At 47.6% G+C, this 18,115-nt stretch overlaps 1 protein-coding gene across 1 annotated transcript in view; it reads left to right on the plus strand.

Moving 5' to 3' along the window:
* Window positions 1-17,844: 17,844 nt before the first annotated feature.
* RBM15 (RNA binding motif protein 15) overlaps window positions 17,845-18,115 on the plus strand; it is a 7,963-nt gene continuing 7,692 nt past the window's right edge. The window contains exon 1 of the mRNA XM_019513730.1: window positions 17,845-18,099. Within this exon, the coding sequence (XP_019369275.1) occupies window positions 17,918-18,099 (182 nt within the window). The 5' untranslated portion in view covers window positions 17,845-17,917. The remainder of the gene's footprint in view (window positions 18,100-18,115) is intronic.

The following is an 18,115-nucleotide window of genomic DNA, read 5'->3' on the forward strand; positions in this document are numbered from 1 at the left end:
TTCATAGATTCAGCCTCCGAATCATCTGAATTATATCCCAATCTGAATAGTGATCCGAAGCTTTACATGGCCCTACTGGTCAGGGATTTTTCCCCAATACTTTTTTCTGTGGAAACGCCACTTGTCAAAACCAAGGTTTTATATAGGAATTTACCACTTGTGATGAAACTTTCATTGGGAAAAGTTTTAAAGGATTACAACTAGAGAGAAAGGCAATCTGTTGCCAAATAACTGGGTGGGCAGGGCATTCGCAGTGGTGTGCGAGACCCAGGTCCAAGGTCCTGATATTCCTGATGAACTGGTCTAATTGTTCATTGTGCTATAACTCTCTTATTAGATCCCATACTGACTTAATAGGCCTTCAGGGACTCAGCAGGAGAAAAGAGAAGGAATTTGAACATGATGTAGCACATGGCTTATACTTTTGCGTATTGACTCTGGATAACTAGGCTTAAACCTTGGCTCGTGGCATGTACGTGTTATGGCTTCTCAAGAGAGACAGGGCCATATCCATAGTCAGTATGTATCTGGCAAAGCTCCACTGAGGTCAAGAGACTTGGCACCAGCTGATAACCACTGACTGTGAGCTTGCATTCAGGAGAGACCTGCAAGGGGGAAATCACAAGAAACCAAGTGACTGCTGTTATGAAGGAATCCAGACAAGGATCCCTGCTTTCCAGTGAATTACCACATCCTGCTTGCCTGTATTTTCCCAGTAGATAACATCAGTGACTCAGCAGCTTCACTGCCCGCAAAGAACAAGAGCGGGACTGTGAACAAGTGGAAGCTAGGAGATAAAAATAACTCTGCCCTTCATCAGATTAAAGTTGAAGAAACAAAAAGACCTTGGAGGAAATCAACAGGGTTGGAGGGAAAGGACATGGGGAAGAAGTGGAACTCATTTCACCAGTTCTTGCTCGAGGTCCAAGGACTGCAAGTGCCACGTCTTAGTAAATATATACAGGAAGCAAAGAATAGGGCAATGGGAATGAACAAAGGAATGCAAAAAATAGAAGGAATCAAGGGTGAGTGAAAGTCTTATAAAGCATCAGGCATGCAGGAGGAAAGGAGCTTTGCATGCGAAGTTAATCGAGTGTAAAAGGAACTGATCACAAATGTGAGGGGAACTGGCTGAAGGGCAAAGTGCTGCAGCTGTGAAGATGAATGAGAAGAAGTTTTCTCAAGTACACAAGGAATTAGAGGTCATAGCAGGAGAAGATGGGCTTGCCAGAGGCAGCCGGGGACATGAAACAGTCAAATACAGTGCTTCTTCTGCCAGCAATCCCGAATAATAATGATCTTCTTCACTTCTTTTTTATTTCTATTCTGGTCCTGTCTGTAATATCCCACATGCAGCACACCCACACATGGGAAGACACTGTCCCCTCCCCAAACAGCTCAGGGGCCTAGACATATGATGCCTTCCATTAGAGGATCTCAACATATTTTCCATGCAGTAAAATCCAGGCTCTCACTATCCCAGGGACAGCATGATATCCCAAGGAAGTTTTAGCAGTCTTATATGGCTGATAGAAAAACTGATGCACAATGTGATGTGACTGATCAAGAAAGCGGAGAAATAGAAAAAAGAAATAGGATCCTGGTATCCTCAAACCCAGTTTTGCGCCTCCCCCATTAGACTGTTCAGAGGAAGTGGGGACCAGTGCCCAGAAACAAACTTCAGTTTCCTCTGGAGGGAAAAACAGATAATGAAGGATCTTATAACAACACAGGACCAAGACATCAAGGAAAATAGGGAAGACGCTGCCTTTGCTTCTCACTAAAGGCAGCCCGTGTCTGTGCATGTCACTGAAATGACCCGTGCCATATAAATAGCTTAGCTGGAGGAACAGATAGATAAATAGAGGATGAATGAATGGAGAGGCTTAAATTATTAAAGAAAAGAGACACACAGGAACTGTGCTCTCTATTGTGAACTCTCTGATTAATGAATGTTTTCCCCTTAAGCTAAACTCAAAGCCTTTCAGAGTGAAAGACTAGAGTTGCTCTTCTATCAAGGCCTTGCTTTCACCGCTGCCTACATTCAGGGCTCAGAAGAAAATGAAATCCCTCTCCATAAGGCAACTAGTTTTGCAATACACTGGAGTGGAAAATGTCTTCCTGATCACCCCTGGCTGATGATTAGCTTATGCCCTGAAGCATGGGGGTGTGAGCCCCTGTAATTGTTCTGTTAACCAGGAAAGCTGCAGATGCTGTTCTTCCTCACATGTGTCTAATCTTTTTTGGGAAGGCTTTTGTCTTTATTCAACCAGCCAACCCCTCTCACATACAAGAAAGATGAAAATAATCTCTCTCTGGGGAGCAAGAAGATCAGACACAGAGAGGAAAGCAAAGCAAAATTCAACAGGAATAGCTTCACAGGTCATTAAAAAATATCATGATCAGTCTCTTAAAAAATCACAAGACTTCACTGTCCATGGGTGAGGGAGCTCTGGACATCATAATATTTATGAAAATGACTTTTAATACAGCAGCACAGTGGGCAACTGAACACAGTGAGATTGAATCTAGGAGCGAGGTAGAGAGAGCACGTTTCAGGAAGGAATTCAGGATGGATAAGGGTGGAGGGAAATAATGACATGGCTTGTGGTAGGCGAATCACAAAAGGGTTGGATAAAGCACTAAAACCAGTTCTGTTCATGTTTACGCTCAGGCCTATTGAGTCAATGGAATTAGAGACATATCACTTGATTCAATAGCATTGCATGTGGTATAACACAGTACAGAATCTGCTCCCTAGAAAAAGAGGATTATTCAAAGCCCATCTCTCCCCCAAACAATCTGATGGTGTCAGTGGAGGCAATTTTAAAGATGTGACAATAAGTATGCACACTTCTCAAGGTGGATTGGATTTGGCTTTGTCGTACTGATATAAAAAAGATTTCCAGCGTGATTTCTACCTTCTCGCTGGAGTGGAAATACTGTGGAGGAGTTACCCCATGTGCTTTTTGTGCTTACAAGCCCAGACTTCAAGGGAAGCAGCAGCATATCAAGAAATGTGAAGCATACGCCTCTCAACAGATTCATTGGAGGCTCATAACTTTTCTAGGAACCAAAACCCAAGCACCCTGTCAGATATGCATGTGTCTGGTATAACAGTTCCTAAGCACAGGCTATTAACCAGAAACCTTCACTAAAAAAGCACAGACCTCTACTGCCAGGGGTTAGCTCCATCAGGTGTACTCAAAAATTGGTTCGTTTCTTCTACATGGGCTAACCACCTGGCCAGGATACAGCATGCAGTTCCAAATGTGTTATACTGACTTCCACCAGGAGTTGGTTCAGTGGTAATTCTGCATGAGTAAGATGTTCATGGCTTAGCCCCTATAATCTTCTAACCTACAAAACTGAGAATAAGTTTGGATGCCAAAGGCTGACAGCTGACTTTAACTGAAGACAGATTATGGTGGGAGTAGGTGGTGGGATGAACCCCGCAGAGGATGGCCCATTAAAAAGAGATTTTGTTCCACTCCTGTATCCATGATCTGAAAAAGGGACTGTGCAGAAGCTGATGAAACTGCTGATCTTACAAGATGGGAGCAGATGGGGTAGAAAGGTGCAGTATTGAAATGGTAATGAAATGCCTAATGAGGTGAAGAAACTATGAAGATGGGCAGATAAGCGGCAGATGCAGTGCAGCGAGGGGAATGTATAACATTCCCCTCTCATGCAGTGGGCTGGATTCTCAGCTGGTGTAAATTGATATAGCCTGGCTGACTTCAGAAGAGCTACACAGCTTCATGCTAGCAGGAAACCCAGCCTGGTGTCATTCAGCCAAAGATCTCAAAGCACTTTCCAGACATTAACTAATTATATTTCAGACAGGTAGATAAAAATAGCAGTTTTCGTCAAAAAAGCACTTTCATGGAAAATTTCCATCCAGCTTGGTTTGGTTCTCTGTAGGAAGATGACGTCTCCCACTGGTGGAGGTTAGCATACTTAATGTATGCTACTAACCAGATCAGCATGGTGATAGAGTGTGGGTTGTTGATCCCCTCTGCCGGGTGGTCCACACAGATATATGTTAATTTGACACTGCTTTTAATGTAAGGATTTAGTTTGTTAGCTCAGGTCACAGCAACTGAGTCTTCTTGCTTCAGGGGGTCAAGCCCCACCACTCCAAGTGGGGCTGGTTACACCTGTTGATTGGCCCTACCTTGTGCCATCTCCAATCTTTCCAAAATTGTAGGGGTGATAGGGAGAGAAGACCCTTCACCCATTCGGGAGTGAGAGAGAGAACTATGTGACTCCACTTTTACTGTACTTGTGGTAAAGGAAGGAGGGGCAACACAAGACCATGAAGGAGGAGGAGGAGGACAGGACACACATGACTCCCTGACTCCTAAAATAATCTAGAAGGCCACGCATCCCTTCACACATCCCTTAGCGTATGGCCGTAGCCCTTAGCTCCTAGGCCCAGAGCCCAATAAAGCCATGTGACTAACCAGAGGCCATGAATTATTCACCGCCCTTCCTTCCTCAATGAAGATACAGTTACCCTACGGAAAAGGGTCTCCTTGAATACTCACAGATCCTTGCCAAGGCTTGGTAGTGCTCTCCTGAAAACCCAAGACCTCAGAGACTCTCAGGATTGTCTCCCTGGGCCTCACTTGCTTTGACACATGGTGTCTTTACTCTTCTGAGGCAGCACGGTAGGATATGCGGAGGATGCTTTAATAAAGACCACAGGGATTCCTAGATGCCTGCAGTGTCTCTGGTGCCCCTGCTGTCTGAATGCTGCCAGTGTCCTGTTACAGACCTGCAGTGTTTATTGATTGTCGTCAGGCTGCATTCAAATCATGCATTTACATTTGACTCATTAAAATGACAAATTAAGCTGCCAGTTCCCAGCTTCTCTTGATTTCCCCCCGCCCCCCTACAAAGAAGAGCCTTATTCAACCTACTCCTTGCTCTAACATGCAAAGGGACATTTTACAGACACCTTGGAAGCGAGGGGGATTTGTGCGTGTCTGACTTATACCCTCCTCCTGGGTGCTCAATCAGTGAGTTCACTGAAAACCTCCTGGTGGGAGACAGAGTTGCTAGAGGAGCTGGTGGGAAGAAGGAAGGAAACTGAGCTTCAGCCGTGGGCCTCTGAATTAGTGCTGCAATTCAGAGTGTGTTGACTCAGGCTAACACAAATAATGTCCAGCTAGCAAAGTGCCTGCTATGCATGGCTCTTTTCTGAGTGACTCACAGTCTGTAATGGAATTATCTTCACTACTCCATGGTGAGGTACTAAAGTCCTATTTTCCTCGTTCTTCCTAGGCACAAGGTCATACAGGAAATCTGCAGCAGAGCAGGAAGCTGCACGTAGGTCTCAGACATCCTGGGCTAATACCTGAATCGATCAGACATCCTTCCTGCTTACTGATAGGAAGGATGTTCTTGTGGTTAAAGGGCTCGCCAGGGACCCAAGAGATCTGGATTCTGATCTGTTTTATCACATACTCTGCCTCTGACCTTGAAAAAAACACTCAGAACTGAAACCCATTTTACATTATGTGCCCAAACGGTGGTTGTAACTGCTATTTTTGGCACTTACGCACAGTTTGCAATCCTATTCCACATGTACCATGGCTGCCTAAGTGTCTACACAGCTACTGAGAAAGTACAGTAGGCTTTGTGCAGGCTGGGCAGCTGTGTGGCTTATGGATGCACACTGAGCAAGCAGGGGTCACTAAATACCTAGTGAAAACCCACATCAGTGGGGAGAAGGAGCCCTCTCATGGTTTATCGCCAACAGCTGATTGGTTAGGGCTGCCGGCTGTAGATACGGTCAGTAAGTGACCGACTATACTGACTAGTGCAGATTACGGACCTAGCAAAAGTCTGAGTTGTGAATAATATGTGCTTAAGCTGGTATACAGTCAGCTTGCAGTTAGATCATAAACAGTAGCCTGAGAAAGTAGAATAAGAATCTGTTGATCAAGTCACTAATATTAGGCTAGGACAAGAATGAATAACTTATTTTTGAAAAGGTGCTAGAAGTAGCGATTGATGTTTTGTTTTTTTTTAACCTGTTATACATTATAATGGGTCTATTCAGCAAAGTGAAAGAAAGAAAACATGGCAAGTAGCATTGCCATGCAGTGAGGGAAAGCAATAAGAAGTCCTCCCTTCCAGAATTGTACTTTCCTCAAGAACACAGGCCCCAGCTAATTGGCATCTTCCAAGTCCACAGGAAAACTGGTTCAGTCCAGATCCCAAAGTTTCAGGGAAACAAAGAGATTTGAATAACATCAAACAGAATATTTATTTAAATAACCCATGTATAAATACTGGGTGCTGTAGCAGCCTGCATACTTGCAGGGGCCACAACCCAGCTGTGGGTGGTAAGCATATGCAGGCCTGCCTAGGAGGACTGGGCCAGCTGAAGAGGATAATTGGCTGGCCAGAGGAAGTTAAAGCTCCCGGAGAAAGAAGCTGGGGGAGCTGGCTAGAGTAGGGGTTTCCAATCTTTTTGCATTATTGTAACACCCCGGCGGCCAGACATGGAGCAGTGTACCCCTGGCTGCTGAGCTGGGGGGGGAGTTGAGGGAGCTTCCCCTAAGCCCCACATCCAGCCAGGCAGGCAATGCCTGTGCATGGCAGTGCATTGTCCCCACCTGCCCACACATGCCCCCTAGGGCTGTCTCCAGTACCTCCAAGAGTATGCATACCCCCGGTTGACACCCCCTGGGCGAGAGAGAGAAAGCTACCCAGCTAGATGCTGCAACATCAAGCCAGGATACTGTCTTGGGGTCTGGGAAAAGACTCCAACAGCAAAAGACAGGGTCAAAGGGGGAAGGCTCTGAGGCTAGAAGCTTCAATGCAGAGTTGGTGTGGACCTGTCAGGGTCTGGGAAAAGACCATGGGGTGAGAGAGAAGGCTGTGAGGCTAGTAGCAGCAGCAAGGCAGAGAACCCTCTCAGGGTCTGGGAAAAGCCCCTAGGTTGCAAATGTGAGCCAGGGAGCTCACTCCAGAAAGGGAGAAGGAAGATTGTGGGGAAGAAGAAGCAGCACAGAGCTGCCATTACCTTCTTGAGGCCTGGGAAGAAACCTTTAATGGCTATATTGTTGTTTGTTTGTGGACTGAAGTTTGTGGATATGTGAAGTTGTATCCTGTGAGGCAAGTGTGACCAGGAAAATAAAGACTGTGCTAAGCTAACTTCTAACCTGGTACAAGTATAAACAGGGGAATCTTTGGGAAGACCTTTGTAAGTTCAAGACAACCTGCTGCCAGCCTGCATGCCAGTTTACTCCTTCCTCCTGTATCTCCCCCAGCCAGTAGAGGAGAGAATCTGTCACGTGCTATTGCAGTAGCTAGATAGGCATAGAGAAAAGTGCTTATCCTTATGTTTTGGGCTGTAAACAACAAAAGGCTGGGTTATGGACTTGACTCCTGCCTCTTTGTCTGACCTGGGTGGTAGTATTATCTTGCCTGCTAAGAGGAATAGAGGATCATTGAGAAATATGATTATATCTTGATTTGGTACACAAAAGGGTGATCAGCAAGGGAACTGTAACTGTCCTTGAATTCTGGGACTAAGTTTGCAAAGAAATCCTGCTCATAGATTATCAAGTCCCATTTCCAGTGCTCCTTTCAAGCTGATGACCTTGGCAATCAAGGGGATGCTATAACATAGGGGAACAGCACTCATGTTTTAGCCTCAATAGAATTATCAAGGAAATGGGAGACCCAGGTTCCAGGTGCCTCCCACTCAGAGGGGGTTTGAATCTATATCTCTTACTTCCCAGCACAGTGTTATAACCATTAGGCAACATGTCCAAATCCACACTGCAAGCTGGGTGGAAGTGCCAAAAAAGCAGTTTTGCAGCTGGGGAAATGCAACTCAGGTGTGTAAGCTAAAATATGGTGCTCTGGCATGATGCCAGAGGACTGGAAAAGGGCCAATGTGGTTCCCATTTTCAAAAAAGGGAGGAAGGAGGACCCAGGAAACTATAGGCCAGTCAGTCTTACCTCAATCCTGGGTAAGCTTTTTGAGAGAATTATCCTGGCGCATGTCCACGAGGGGCCAGCAGGGGAGGTTATGCTTAGGGGCAACCAACACGGGTTCATTAGAGGCAGGTCCTGTCAGACCAACCTGGTGGCCTTCTACAACCAGATCACCAAATCCTTAGATGCAGGGGAAGCAGTGGACGTAGCCTTTCTGGACTTTAGGAAGGCCTTCGACACTGTCTCTCACCCCGGTCTCATTAAGAAACTGGGGGACTGTGATGTCAACACCTACACAGTTAGGTGGGTCGCCAACTGGCTGGAGGGCCGCACCCAGAGAGTGGTGGTGGATGGGTCTTATTTGACCTGGAGGGATGTGGGCAGTGGGGTCCCTCAGGGCTCAGTCCTTGGGCCCGCACTGTTCAACATCTTCATCAGTGACTTGGACGAGAGGGTAAAAAGCACCCTGTTCAAATTTGCAAATGACACTAAGATGTGGGGAGAAGTGGGCACGCTAGAAGGGAGGAATAGGCTGCAATTGGACCTGGACAGGTTACAGGGGTGGGCGGATGAGAACAGGATGGGTTTCAACACTGACAAGTGCAAGTTGCTGCACCTGGGGAGGAAGAGCCAGCACCATACCTACAGGCTGGAAAGTCCCTTCTCGTCAGTGCAGAGGCAGAAAAGGATCTTGGAGTCATTATTGATGCCAAAATGAACATGGGCCAACAGTGTGGGAACACAGTCATGCAGGCACAGATGCATCTGGAGCAGGTCCAAGGAGGTGATCCTCCCCCTCTGTGCGGCATTGGTCAGGCTGCAGCTGGAGTACTGCATCCAGTTCTGGGCGCCGCACTTCAGGAGGGATGTGGACAACAGCAGAGGTTGGCCTCCAAAGGAGGCCACTCGCATGATCAGGGGGCAGCAGGGCAGGCCCTACAAGAGGGACCTGAACCTGTTCAGCCTCCACAAGAGAAGGCCGAGGGGGGATCTAGTGGCCTGTTACAAACTAGTCAGAGGGGATCAGCAGGCATTGGGGGAGTCCCTGTTCCCCCGAGCACTACCAGGAGTGACCAGGAATAACGGTCACAAGCTGGCAGAGGGTAGATTCAGACTAGATATCAGGAGGCGCGATTTCACTGTCAGGGTGGCTAGGATCTGGAACCAACTTCCAAGAGAAGTGATGCTGGCTCCTACCCTGGGGGTCTTTAAGAAGAGGCTGGATGTACACCTTGCTGGGGTTGTTTGACCCCAGTACTCTTTGCTGCCATGGCAGGGGGTTGGACTTGATGACTGCTCAGGTCCCTTCTGACCCTACCAACTATGAAACTATGATTCAGCCCCTGCTCTCTCTGTGTCATTGTTTCCCATCTCTAGCACTTTATTACCTCATCTTGATTGCCTGTCTAGGCTGAAATTTTCAGAAGCGATCAACATGCACGGTCAGGGCCTGATGCTAATGAGAACTCAGCACTTTTGGAACTAGGATGGCCAACTTTCACAGTGGGAGTGCTGGCTGTAAAGGGCTTTTGAAAATCTTTCTTCCTCCTCAGCAGTGTCAGTTCTGAACTAGGACCACAAACACCATAGATGGCTCTACCTTACTTAGCCTTATATCCTGCCACCTGTCACCATAGTGCGTGGTCACTAGTAACAGTGATGGCATCAGTGGATGTCATGGGGTCTTCAGATCTCCTCCTTGTGGACCTGGATGCATGTTTCCATGCACCTGGTGTTGCATTTCAGTGTGAGGATGTCACTTGCTGCCACAACAATATTTGAACCATGTGTATGGGGCTATTGCATTGGAGCATGTTGATGTTGGCACATAGCAGTGCCATGTGAACGCCACAGGCTGCAGTGCAGTAAGTTTGTTCTAGGGAAGGGCACAAACATTGTGCTTGCTGTGGTGATAATATCCAAACTGAGCCACCTACCTTCCCAGGGGATTGTTGCCAGGAGATGATCAGATACAGAACATCCTGGAAACAGGGGGAGATACAGGAATCCACTGGGAGGAAAGGGATGAGCTGGCTTGGGATTTCATAGCAGCAGAATGTCCCCATCATGTAACTCTCAGTGGAACTGGTGTAAATCAGGAGTAGCTCCTGAGAGGTTGGTGAAGTTACACTGGGCTGAAAGAGAGGGAAGGTCACTGAGAAGAGGCTTTGCAATGCCGTGTTGATGATGCTAAGCTATCCCAGCCTGTTATTTCCTGGACTGATCAGCTTTTCTCCCTGAAGTCTGCCCCTTCAGCTACCCCATCCAAAGAATGAACATGCATCTGGCTCCTGGCCACCACCCCGCTTTCCTTCCCTGACAAGGCCTTTTGGCTGAGCTAAGACCTGTCCTCCATGTCTGCCTGCTCCGCTCCAGCTCAGAGCTGAGAATTGTGCTGCTGGCTGAATTTTCACAGCTTACCCTATCACAGACCAATGCTGTTATTAGCAATGAGAACAAACTCATCACCCCTGAAGCATGTTGTGCTTAGAGTCTGCATTTTAGGTCAGAGCAGAAAAACCCCCCCAAGCCCTTATTCAGGTGCTTGACAGGTGCACACGACAGGCTGACCCCAGTGGAGTGACCTTGGCTGGAAGCAAGGCCTCAGTTGTTCAGATTGGTTTTAAATGCCAAGGTTATGCTAATTCTTTCTCAACAAGAGCTGCTGCTTCTTTGCTGCTTGCCCAGTGGGGCGAACTGATCATAAAGCAATGCTCTCATCTTGGCGTGTCTTTGATGTGTCAATGTGCAATGACACAGCAGTGCCTTAAATACAGCTTGTAGCTCTATTTAAATGTGCCTGTCTCACCAGATCTTTCTGCTACCCTCGCATCCCAGGAGAATCCCAGTGACATACAAGTGCTGTCTGAGCTTTAGCCTTCCCAAACTCCCCTGAGGCTGGGCAATATTGCCAATATCCCCACGAGAGATGGGGAACTAGGCCCAGTGAGAACAGGGGCCAGATTCTCAAAGTGAATCCAGCCCACTTGCACTTAGGTGGTAGATGCGAGGCCCCACCTGCCTGCCTAAGTGAGATTTCTCTGTGTGTGGGAAGGATTCCTTCCAGTGGGGGAAGTTTTTCCACTGGGTTAAAGTCAGTGGGGCTTAACCCATGCCAGCTGTCCTCTGCCCCTGGGAAGGAATGGGGAACAGATGGGATGGAGCTATGCCATTTAGGGGGCTATGCAAGTATCCTAGATTAGGATGGCTTAATTTGGGAAGGAAGGACCCATTGGATAGGCCCTAGCCTAGGGCACTGGAGACCTGGATTCAGTTCCGTGCTCTGACAGAACTTCCTTGTGTGACCTTGGGCAAGTCACTTAGCTTCTAGGTAGCTCCATGCATTAGGGCCCTACTCCTGCCCTGCCTGAGAGAGGCTTTGTGACAAGAAATGCCCTCCAGGTCACAAGCAGCTCAGACACAGCAGGGAGGTGGCCATTTAAGTACCTTGGACAGAACACATCCCAAGTCCGAGCCCCTAGAGCTGAGGCCACCTCTCCCAAGCACTGCCTTCGCTTCAGATGCAGAGTTCAGATGCTGCAGGTATCAAATCATGAAGGGTCTCCAGCCCATATCCAATTGCCCAGAGTCCTATAAAGAGTTTGAAACACTGGTAGGAGACTAATCCGAGCCCTAGTCTTAACAGGCTGAGACAGTGCTTGGAGAGTGCCAGCCACACAACAGGAACAGAAGAGGCCAAGGCAGGGGAAGTGCAAGCTTTCCCAACCCTCCCAGCCTAACCCAGGTATGTTAACACTGCCCTGCAGACACCCCAGTGGCCTCTTCTGTTCTTGGCATCTCTTGAGCATGTCTACACAGGAGTGTCTTCCTATCCCTTTCCTCCCCCCTAGCTCCCCTTCCTTTTTTTTGGTTCTATTTCTCAGCATTTCCCTCCAGTCACATGTGAGATTGGATCACTCAAGCCCTGTAGCTCATAGGCTGGCTTAATCTGCTTCTAGGTTCTGCTCCATTAATCTCTGGATATTAGATAGAAAGCTAACAATTAGTGTGCTAATGGCTCCATAAAGTCCCTCATCATTTATTAAAGCCCAGCACTAGCCACTTGGGTGAAAAGCAAACCTGGGGGATCTGATTGGGATGAGTAACCCTAATGAGATAGGATGTTCCAACCCACCTAGATTTTGCTGGGGAGAGTATCCAGGGTCCCAAGAGCTCCTTTCCTATTAACTTAGATCAGCAGCCCAGGGTTTGCCAAGCAAGGTCATCGAGGGAACCTGAGAGTGAATGAATGAGGGACGGGGAATCTGCGTGCGGTTTCTGCCCTCTGCTGGCTACTGGTATGGAAGATGGGGATTGTTTTCTTGCACCTGCTTTAGTGCAACCCATTGACAGCACCAGCATCGATAAGAGAAGACTCAGTCCCAGGGAATTTACTTCTCATTTACAGTGGGGTAAATGCAATGGGAACAGGACCACAGGAGTTACTGCTGATTCACATGGGAGTGGACAAGAGGAGAAACAAACGCTGGTTGCTGGACGGAAACAAACCAGCTCCCACATAGACAGGACACTGCTGCCATGCTGTGCATCCCAGCTGCCCTGCTAAGCGCAGAGGCACCTGTCCCGGGGAGATTTGTGAAGCTACTCCGCTTCTAGGAACTACCTTCTCTGGGGTTCATCCTGCAGGTCACAGCTCAGCACGGGAAGCCCAGATGTCAACCAAATAAGGTGCAGAAAGGTATTAAAAATGTAATGGAGGCTACAGCCTCAGCCGGGTGGGGTGAAAAGAGTGAGAGAGTTACGCATGTAGCCAGGTAATTCTGTTTTATGTTATGAGCACAAGCCTCTCTTCCATACACTCACTAGGCCTCTGGGGTTGCATGGGTGATGCTGAACTGCAAACTGTGCTTACGTGCCAGAAGCTGCAGTTCTGTGCTTGCCCACATGCCATTTAGATGCATGAAGGGAAACAGGATTTAGCCCCAAATGTACAAGTGAAAGAAACCTGGATGATCATGATGGCTCCAGCCAGTCAGAAGAGAGTCTCAGCCATGCGGAGACCACAGCCATGTCAGTATTCACCCGTGGAAGATCTGCCGCTACAATCCTCCTTGCCTCTGTTCCTGAATCAAGCTGTTTGTCTGCTCCTCCTCCTGACTAAGAGGTGGCAGCAGTTTTGAATGACTTATCACCAGGGAAAGATGAGAGGTGGCTCTCAACTCCCTGTCAAAGTGTATTCCAGGTAGTGAAGCAGTGTGACTAGATAGCTGAGCTACTGAGACCTATGGCATGTAGGTCACTGCATCCACTCCTGCTCAGATCAGTGCTGAGTGCGCCCCTGTACAGTTAACATGGAGATATCATCTATCCCATAGAGGCCCTGCTCCTGTATCCAAAAACCCACCTCTATAATCAACATCAGTGGGCAGAAAAGCTGGGCATCAAGATGCATAGAGACTGGAAGGCCTTCTCTCCACAACAGTCACCCATCAGGTCAGTATTGTAGAGTTTCCAGAGGAACCCATTTATATTATACAACTATTTTCATTGGTTCTACAAGGGTCATGATCCTCAAAGGCCTTTTGGCGCCTAATTTCCACTGAAATCAATGGTAGTTCAGTACTTTAAAAACTGTTTTGAATCTGGCTACCTTGCCTGGCTGCACATCTACATAAAAAGAACACTCCTGAAACAAGCACAACAGGAAGAGCGTTGCTCACGTTGTACCATTTCTGTTGGCCCAACAAAACACTTACTCTTCTAGAGCTCTTGAAGTGCGGCTTTTCCTTTCCCTGATGCAAAGTCTCAATCCAAAATGTACTCACACTGCTAAAAACCACCAGAAATCAGGCTTTTTCTACAGAAATCCAGGATCTGACTGCAGCTGAAACAAAGAGGAAAAATCCCACAAGAAGACTATCTCATTTAGAAATAACAACTTGGAAGAGAAATTGAAATCACATTAAATATCACTGTGTGCATGGCAAGGACTTTCAGTGATTCATGCCAGTTGCTCACCCAAGGTGTCTTTTAAACTATGAATCATCATCTGAAGATCTTAAGCAATCACTGCACATATATCACTTTTAGATGGAAATAGATGAAGGAAATAGGACCTTGGAAAATTCTACAGTCTTTGGATCAGATTATTGGCAAAGGGAAATTAATGCTACCTTCCTGAAGTCCCTGGAGCCATGCCACTTTCTACCCACTGAGGGTCTTGTCCTTTTAGCTGAAATAAAGTATTTCATGGTTTCCCTTAAAACCCATTTTCAATCCATGTCCAAATGAGACTGAGTCAGAAAACAAGAATTCCATTGGGCAAAAGCAATGTTTGGAGGGTCAACATTTGTTTTTGTTCCAGATGGGAACACGATCGACATCTTGTGAAATTCTGCATAAAACCAAAAAAATATATAATTACCCAGGACAGCGTGTGAACAAGAGAGAAGCACTCACTCCTAAGTAGCCAATAGCCTGATGATGTGCATACTCACCTGGGATGTGGGAGATTCAGATTTTTATCACTGGTCCTAATGGGGTACTGGTTTGAACCCTTTTGGCGTCAACGAGAGCTAAGAATACAGCCAGCTTCTTAAAGCAAACACTTTATTACAGCAAATTCTAACATAAGACTTAATTACAAACCATAAGCAATTCCCTGATTACCTGTCAGCTGTAGTGCCCCAGTTTGGATAGGCAGCCCTCACCAGGCAGCTAGGGAATTCAAGGTGCAAACTCCGGCAGCTCCTTTAATGGATTGCAGATCATCCTGGTACCTCGGGACTTTTTATACTCGGTAGCGATCATGTGGACTGTCTCTGTAATTTTCCACACTAAGGTTTCCCTTTCCCCGCACCCTCCCCACACGCTTGTCGCATGACCTCACCCCTCATTCGAGTTACAAATGCAACAGTTTGCCAACTTTTAGCTAAGCAAGTTTAAAACAGCATATGCTCAACCATAAACCCAGAGCAGTCTAAGACGGTGGTTTTCAATCTTTTTTTCATTTGTGGACCCCTAAAAAATTTCACCTGGAGGTGCAGACCCCTTTGAATTATAAGTGGGGGGTATAACCTGTGGGGGGTATTGATCCCCTTTTCATGGACCCCTTAGACATAGCCTGAGGATCCCCAGAGGTCTGCAGACCACAGGTTGAAAACCACTTAATTAACCCTCTTGATTAAACCCTCTTGATTAATTAACCCTCTTGATTAAACCCTCTTGATTAAACCCCTTAGTTCAGTAGTCAGCAACTGAAGGCCCACACCTAGTCTGTGGCTTTAGGAGACAGGACTAGGAGCAGTGGCCTCAAGCTGCAGCAGACGGAATTAAGGCTGGAGAATCCGAAGAACTTTCTGACCATGAGGGTGTTCAAGCATTGGAGCAGGATCCTGAGAGAAGTTGTGAAATCTCCTCTCTCGGAAATTTCCAATAGCAGGTTGGACCCACACTTGGCTGGATGGTTTAGTCCTGCCTTTGAGCAGGGGAGCTGGGCTAAATAACCTTGTGAGGTCCTTTCCAGCTCTACTTTCTTAGGATCGTATGTTTCTAAACCAAACTTTTCAGTTTTGCTGAAATGGCAATTTTGATGGAAAAAAGTTTTGTCAAAAGTTTTTGGCCAGTTTTACTGCAGTAAAGCAGCTAGGTAACTGTCCCAATGTGATTTTAAAATCCATGAAGCCCTGGATATTATAACCCCTGTCTTGTTTCTATGACTCCCAGTATGGCCCTTTATATATATTTCTCTCTGTCTTTCATATACCCCTGCATAATTAATCTTTATCAGCCTGTCTTCCATATGATTATGTGCAACTAAGTATATGTGGCCATCTTTGATGCATCTTAGGATAACATAGTATAACTAAGTAAAAGACATCAATGTCCATGCACACCAACACAGCATACATTCCCAATATATGTTTCTGATTGATCCTGGGTGTGTCTACGCCGCCTAAACTTAATGCATCTTTGCTCAAGGTGCATTAAGATGACTTAGGTTTATGTCTACACATGGACATGCTAATGCACATTAAGTCACATTAAATTTAGGTATGAATAGCTAAATTGCATTAGCACATGTGCAGACGCATGAATGTGCATTAGTATGTCTACACGTGTGCAAATGTGACTTAGCTATTCACACCTAAATTTATTACCTGCTTTATGCACGTATCAGATTTAGGCTGGAATAGCCTAAAAACAGCTTTATGCCTAAATAGCCTAAAATCGCCATTTTAAAAGTGCATTAAGGGTGCGCACGTGTAGATGCACACCCTTAATGTGCCTTAAAACGGGCTACTGTTCATTAAATGTGGACATGACGACATGCCCCCTGTCTCCAAACTACCATAATTCACGAAGTATTTAGCTCCACATTTGAATCCCCCCATTTCAGGAATCTTTGTCTTGAACATACAAGAATTCCCGTCTTAAGCTGGCGTCACGTATGCAGCAATTTGTTGCATACATGACACCAGCTTCTTTGGAAAGAGAAGGTGAAGGCAGGGCAGAGTGCCACCTTGCCTGAATGCCAGTAGAATGCCTTTAAAATCAATGTCATTGGTTTCACCTCTGATTTGATGAGAGATGCTGCTGGGACACTTTTTTTTTTTTTTTTTTTTTTTTTTTTTTTTTTTTTTTTTTTTCACCCCGGGATAGAGTTGAGGCACCCGTCACAAATTGCCAGTTTAGTTTCCACCCCCTTTTTTTTTTTGACTACAGAAAAATAATAAAAGAGTTTTTTCCTGCTGCAAAGAACTCCGAAAGACCCCAACCGTGGATCTCTGTTTGGAATCTCTGTGCTTATCTTGTGACTCACAGCTGCAAACCTAACAGCACTATCACCTCTGAAAGGATCTCAAGGTACTACCACTGCAATAAGCCAGCTCCACGTCTTCAACTTTTCAGGGCAGAACCGGGTATTTCAGGCCTTCTCCAAGCAACTGGCGAGAATTGCTGCCCAGAAAAATGGACTCAGTTTCTTCCTCCCAGGAATCCTGGCAAGGGAGGGTTCCCATCCCTTGGTGCGGCAGGTTTTGTTCATTGGTTTATAAAACGTCAGGCTGAATATAAAACCGTTGGGCTGGAAGAGGTTTCAGAGGAAAGCAGAGCTGAAGACCAGACGCAAGACACCGTGATGGGAGCAAAAAGCAGAGCAGCGGCGCACACCCCTCTCCTTTGGATCTGGCGGCCAAAAGGCCCCGCCCCGCATCTTCCCTAAGTCAATCAGAGAAACTCTCGGCGTGACTGACACCCTCCCCCGCCCATCAAAAGGCTTCTCACCTCTATCCAATCAGATCGATAAGGGGATTTCCATCAACCAATGTGGGCGAAGAGGCAGGGTCCGGCGGCATCCCGCGCTTATTCCGGAGGGACGTGCGGCTCAGCCTATTACATTGGTAGGGCGGGACGGGAGAGCCGCAGGCCAATCACAACGAGAGGCAGGGTCACGGCCCGTCCCGCTGAACTGCTCCGACGGACACAAGCCCCATCCAGTCACAGAGAAGGGGCAAAGCGACTTTTGACCAATGAGAAGTGGGGGCGGACTCCCGGCGCCCGGAGCAGGCCTGTTCGAAATGACGCGGATCTTCACCAATCAGAGACGTGAGGCCCGGTCACTCTCCACTCAATGAGAGCCAGAGGAGCGGGGTAGGACGGTCTCACCCCGAGAACCGTTACGATTGACAGGCGGCTCGCCCAATCAGAACCCCGCAGTGGCCAATCAGCGCCTCCAAAGGGGGGGTCTTCCCTCACGAGCCACCCGAGCACGAGACAGCGAAGAGAGGCAGCGCAGCCACCCAATCACCGAGCGGTTGGGGTGGGGCCTCCCGGACTGACAAGCCCAGCGCCCAACGGCAGCAGCGGGGGGAGGATTGAGTGGCCCAATGGCGGCAAGGGGGGCGGGGTCCATTTCCGCGGCGGGTTCCAAGATGGCGGCGCGTGCGTGAGCGCGGGTCCGTCCGTCAGGAAAGCCGTCCGGGAGGTGCTCGGCGCCATGAAGGGCAAGGAGCGCTCCCCGGCCAAGGCCAAGCGGTCCCGGGGCGGCGGCGGTGAGGACTCGGCGCCCTCCTCCTCGTCGGCGCGGGCCGAGCGCAGCACCAAGAAACCAAGCGGCTCCGGCGCGGGCGGTAGCAACGGCGGCGGCAAGGCGGCGGGCGGCTCGGGCGAGAGCGGCCGGCGGGGCCTGCACCCG

The sequence above is a fragment of the Gavialis gangeticus genome, unplaced genomic scaffold, assembly GCF_001723915.1.
Source record: "Gavialis gangeticus isolate Ggan-Ray unplaced genomic scaffold, GavGan_comp1, whole genome shotgun sequence".
NCBI classification, from domain to species: Eukaryota; Metazoa; Chordata; order Crocodylia; family Gavialidae; genus Gavialis; species Gavialis gangeticus.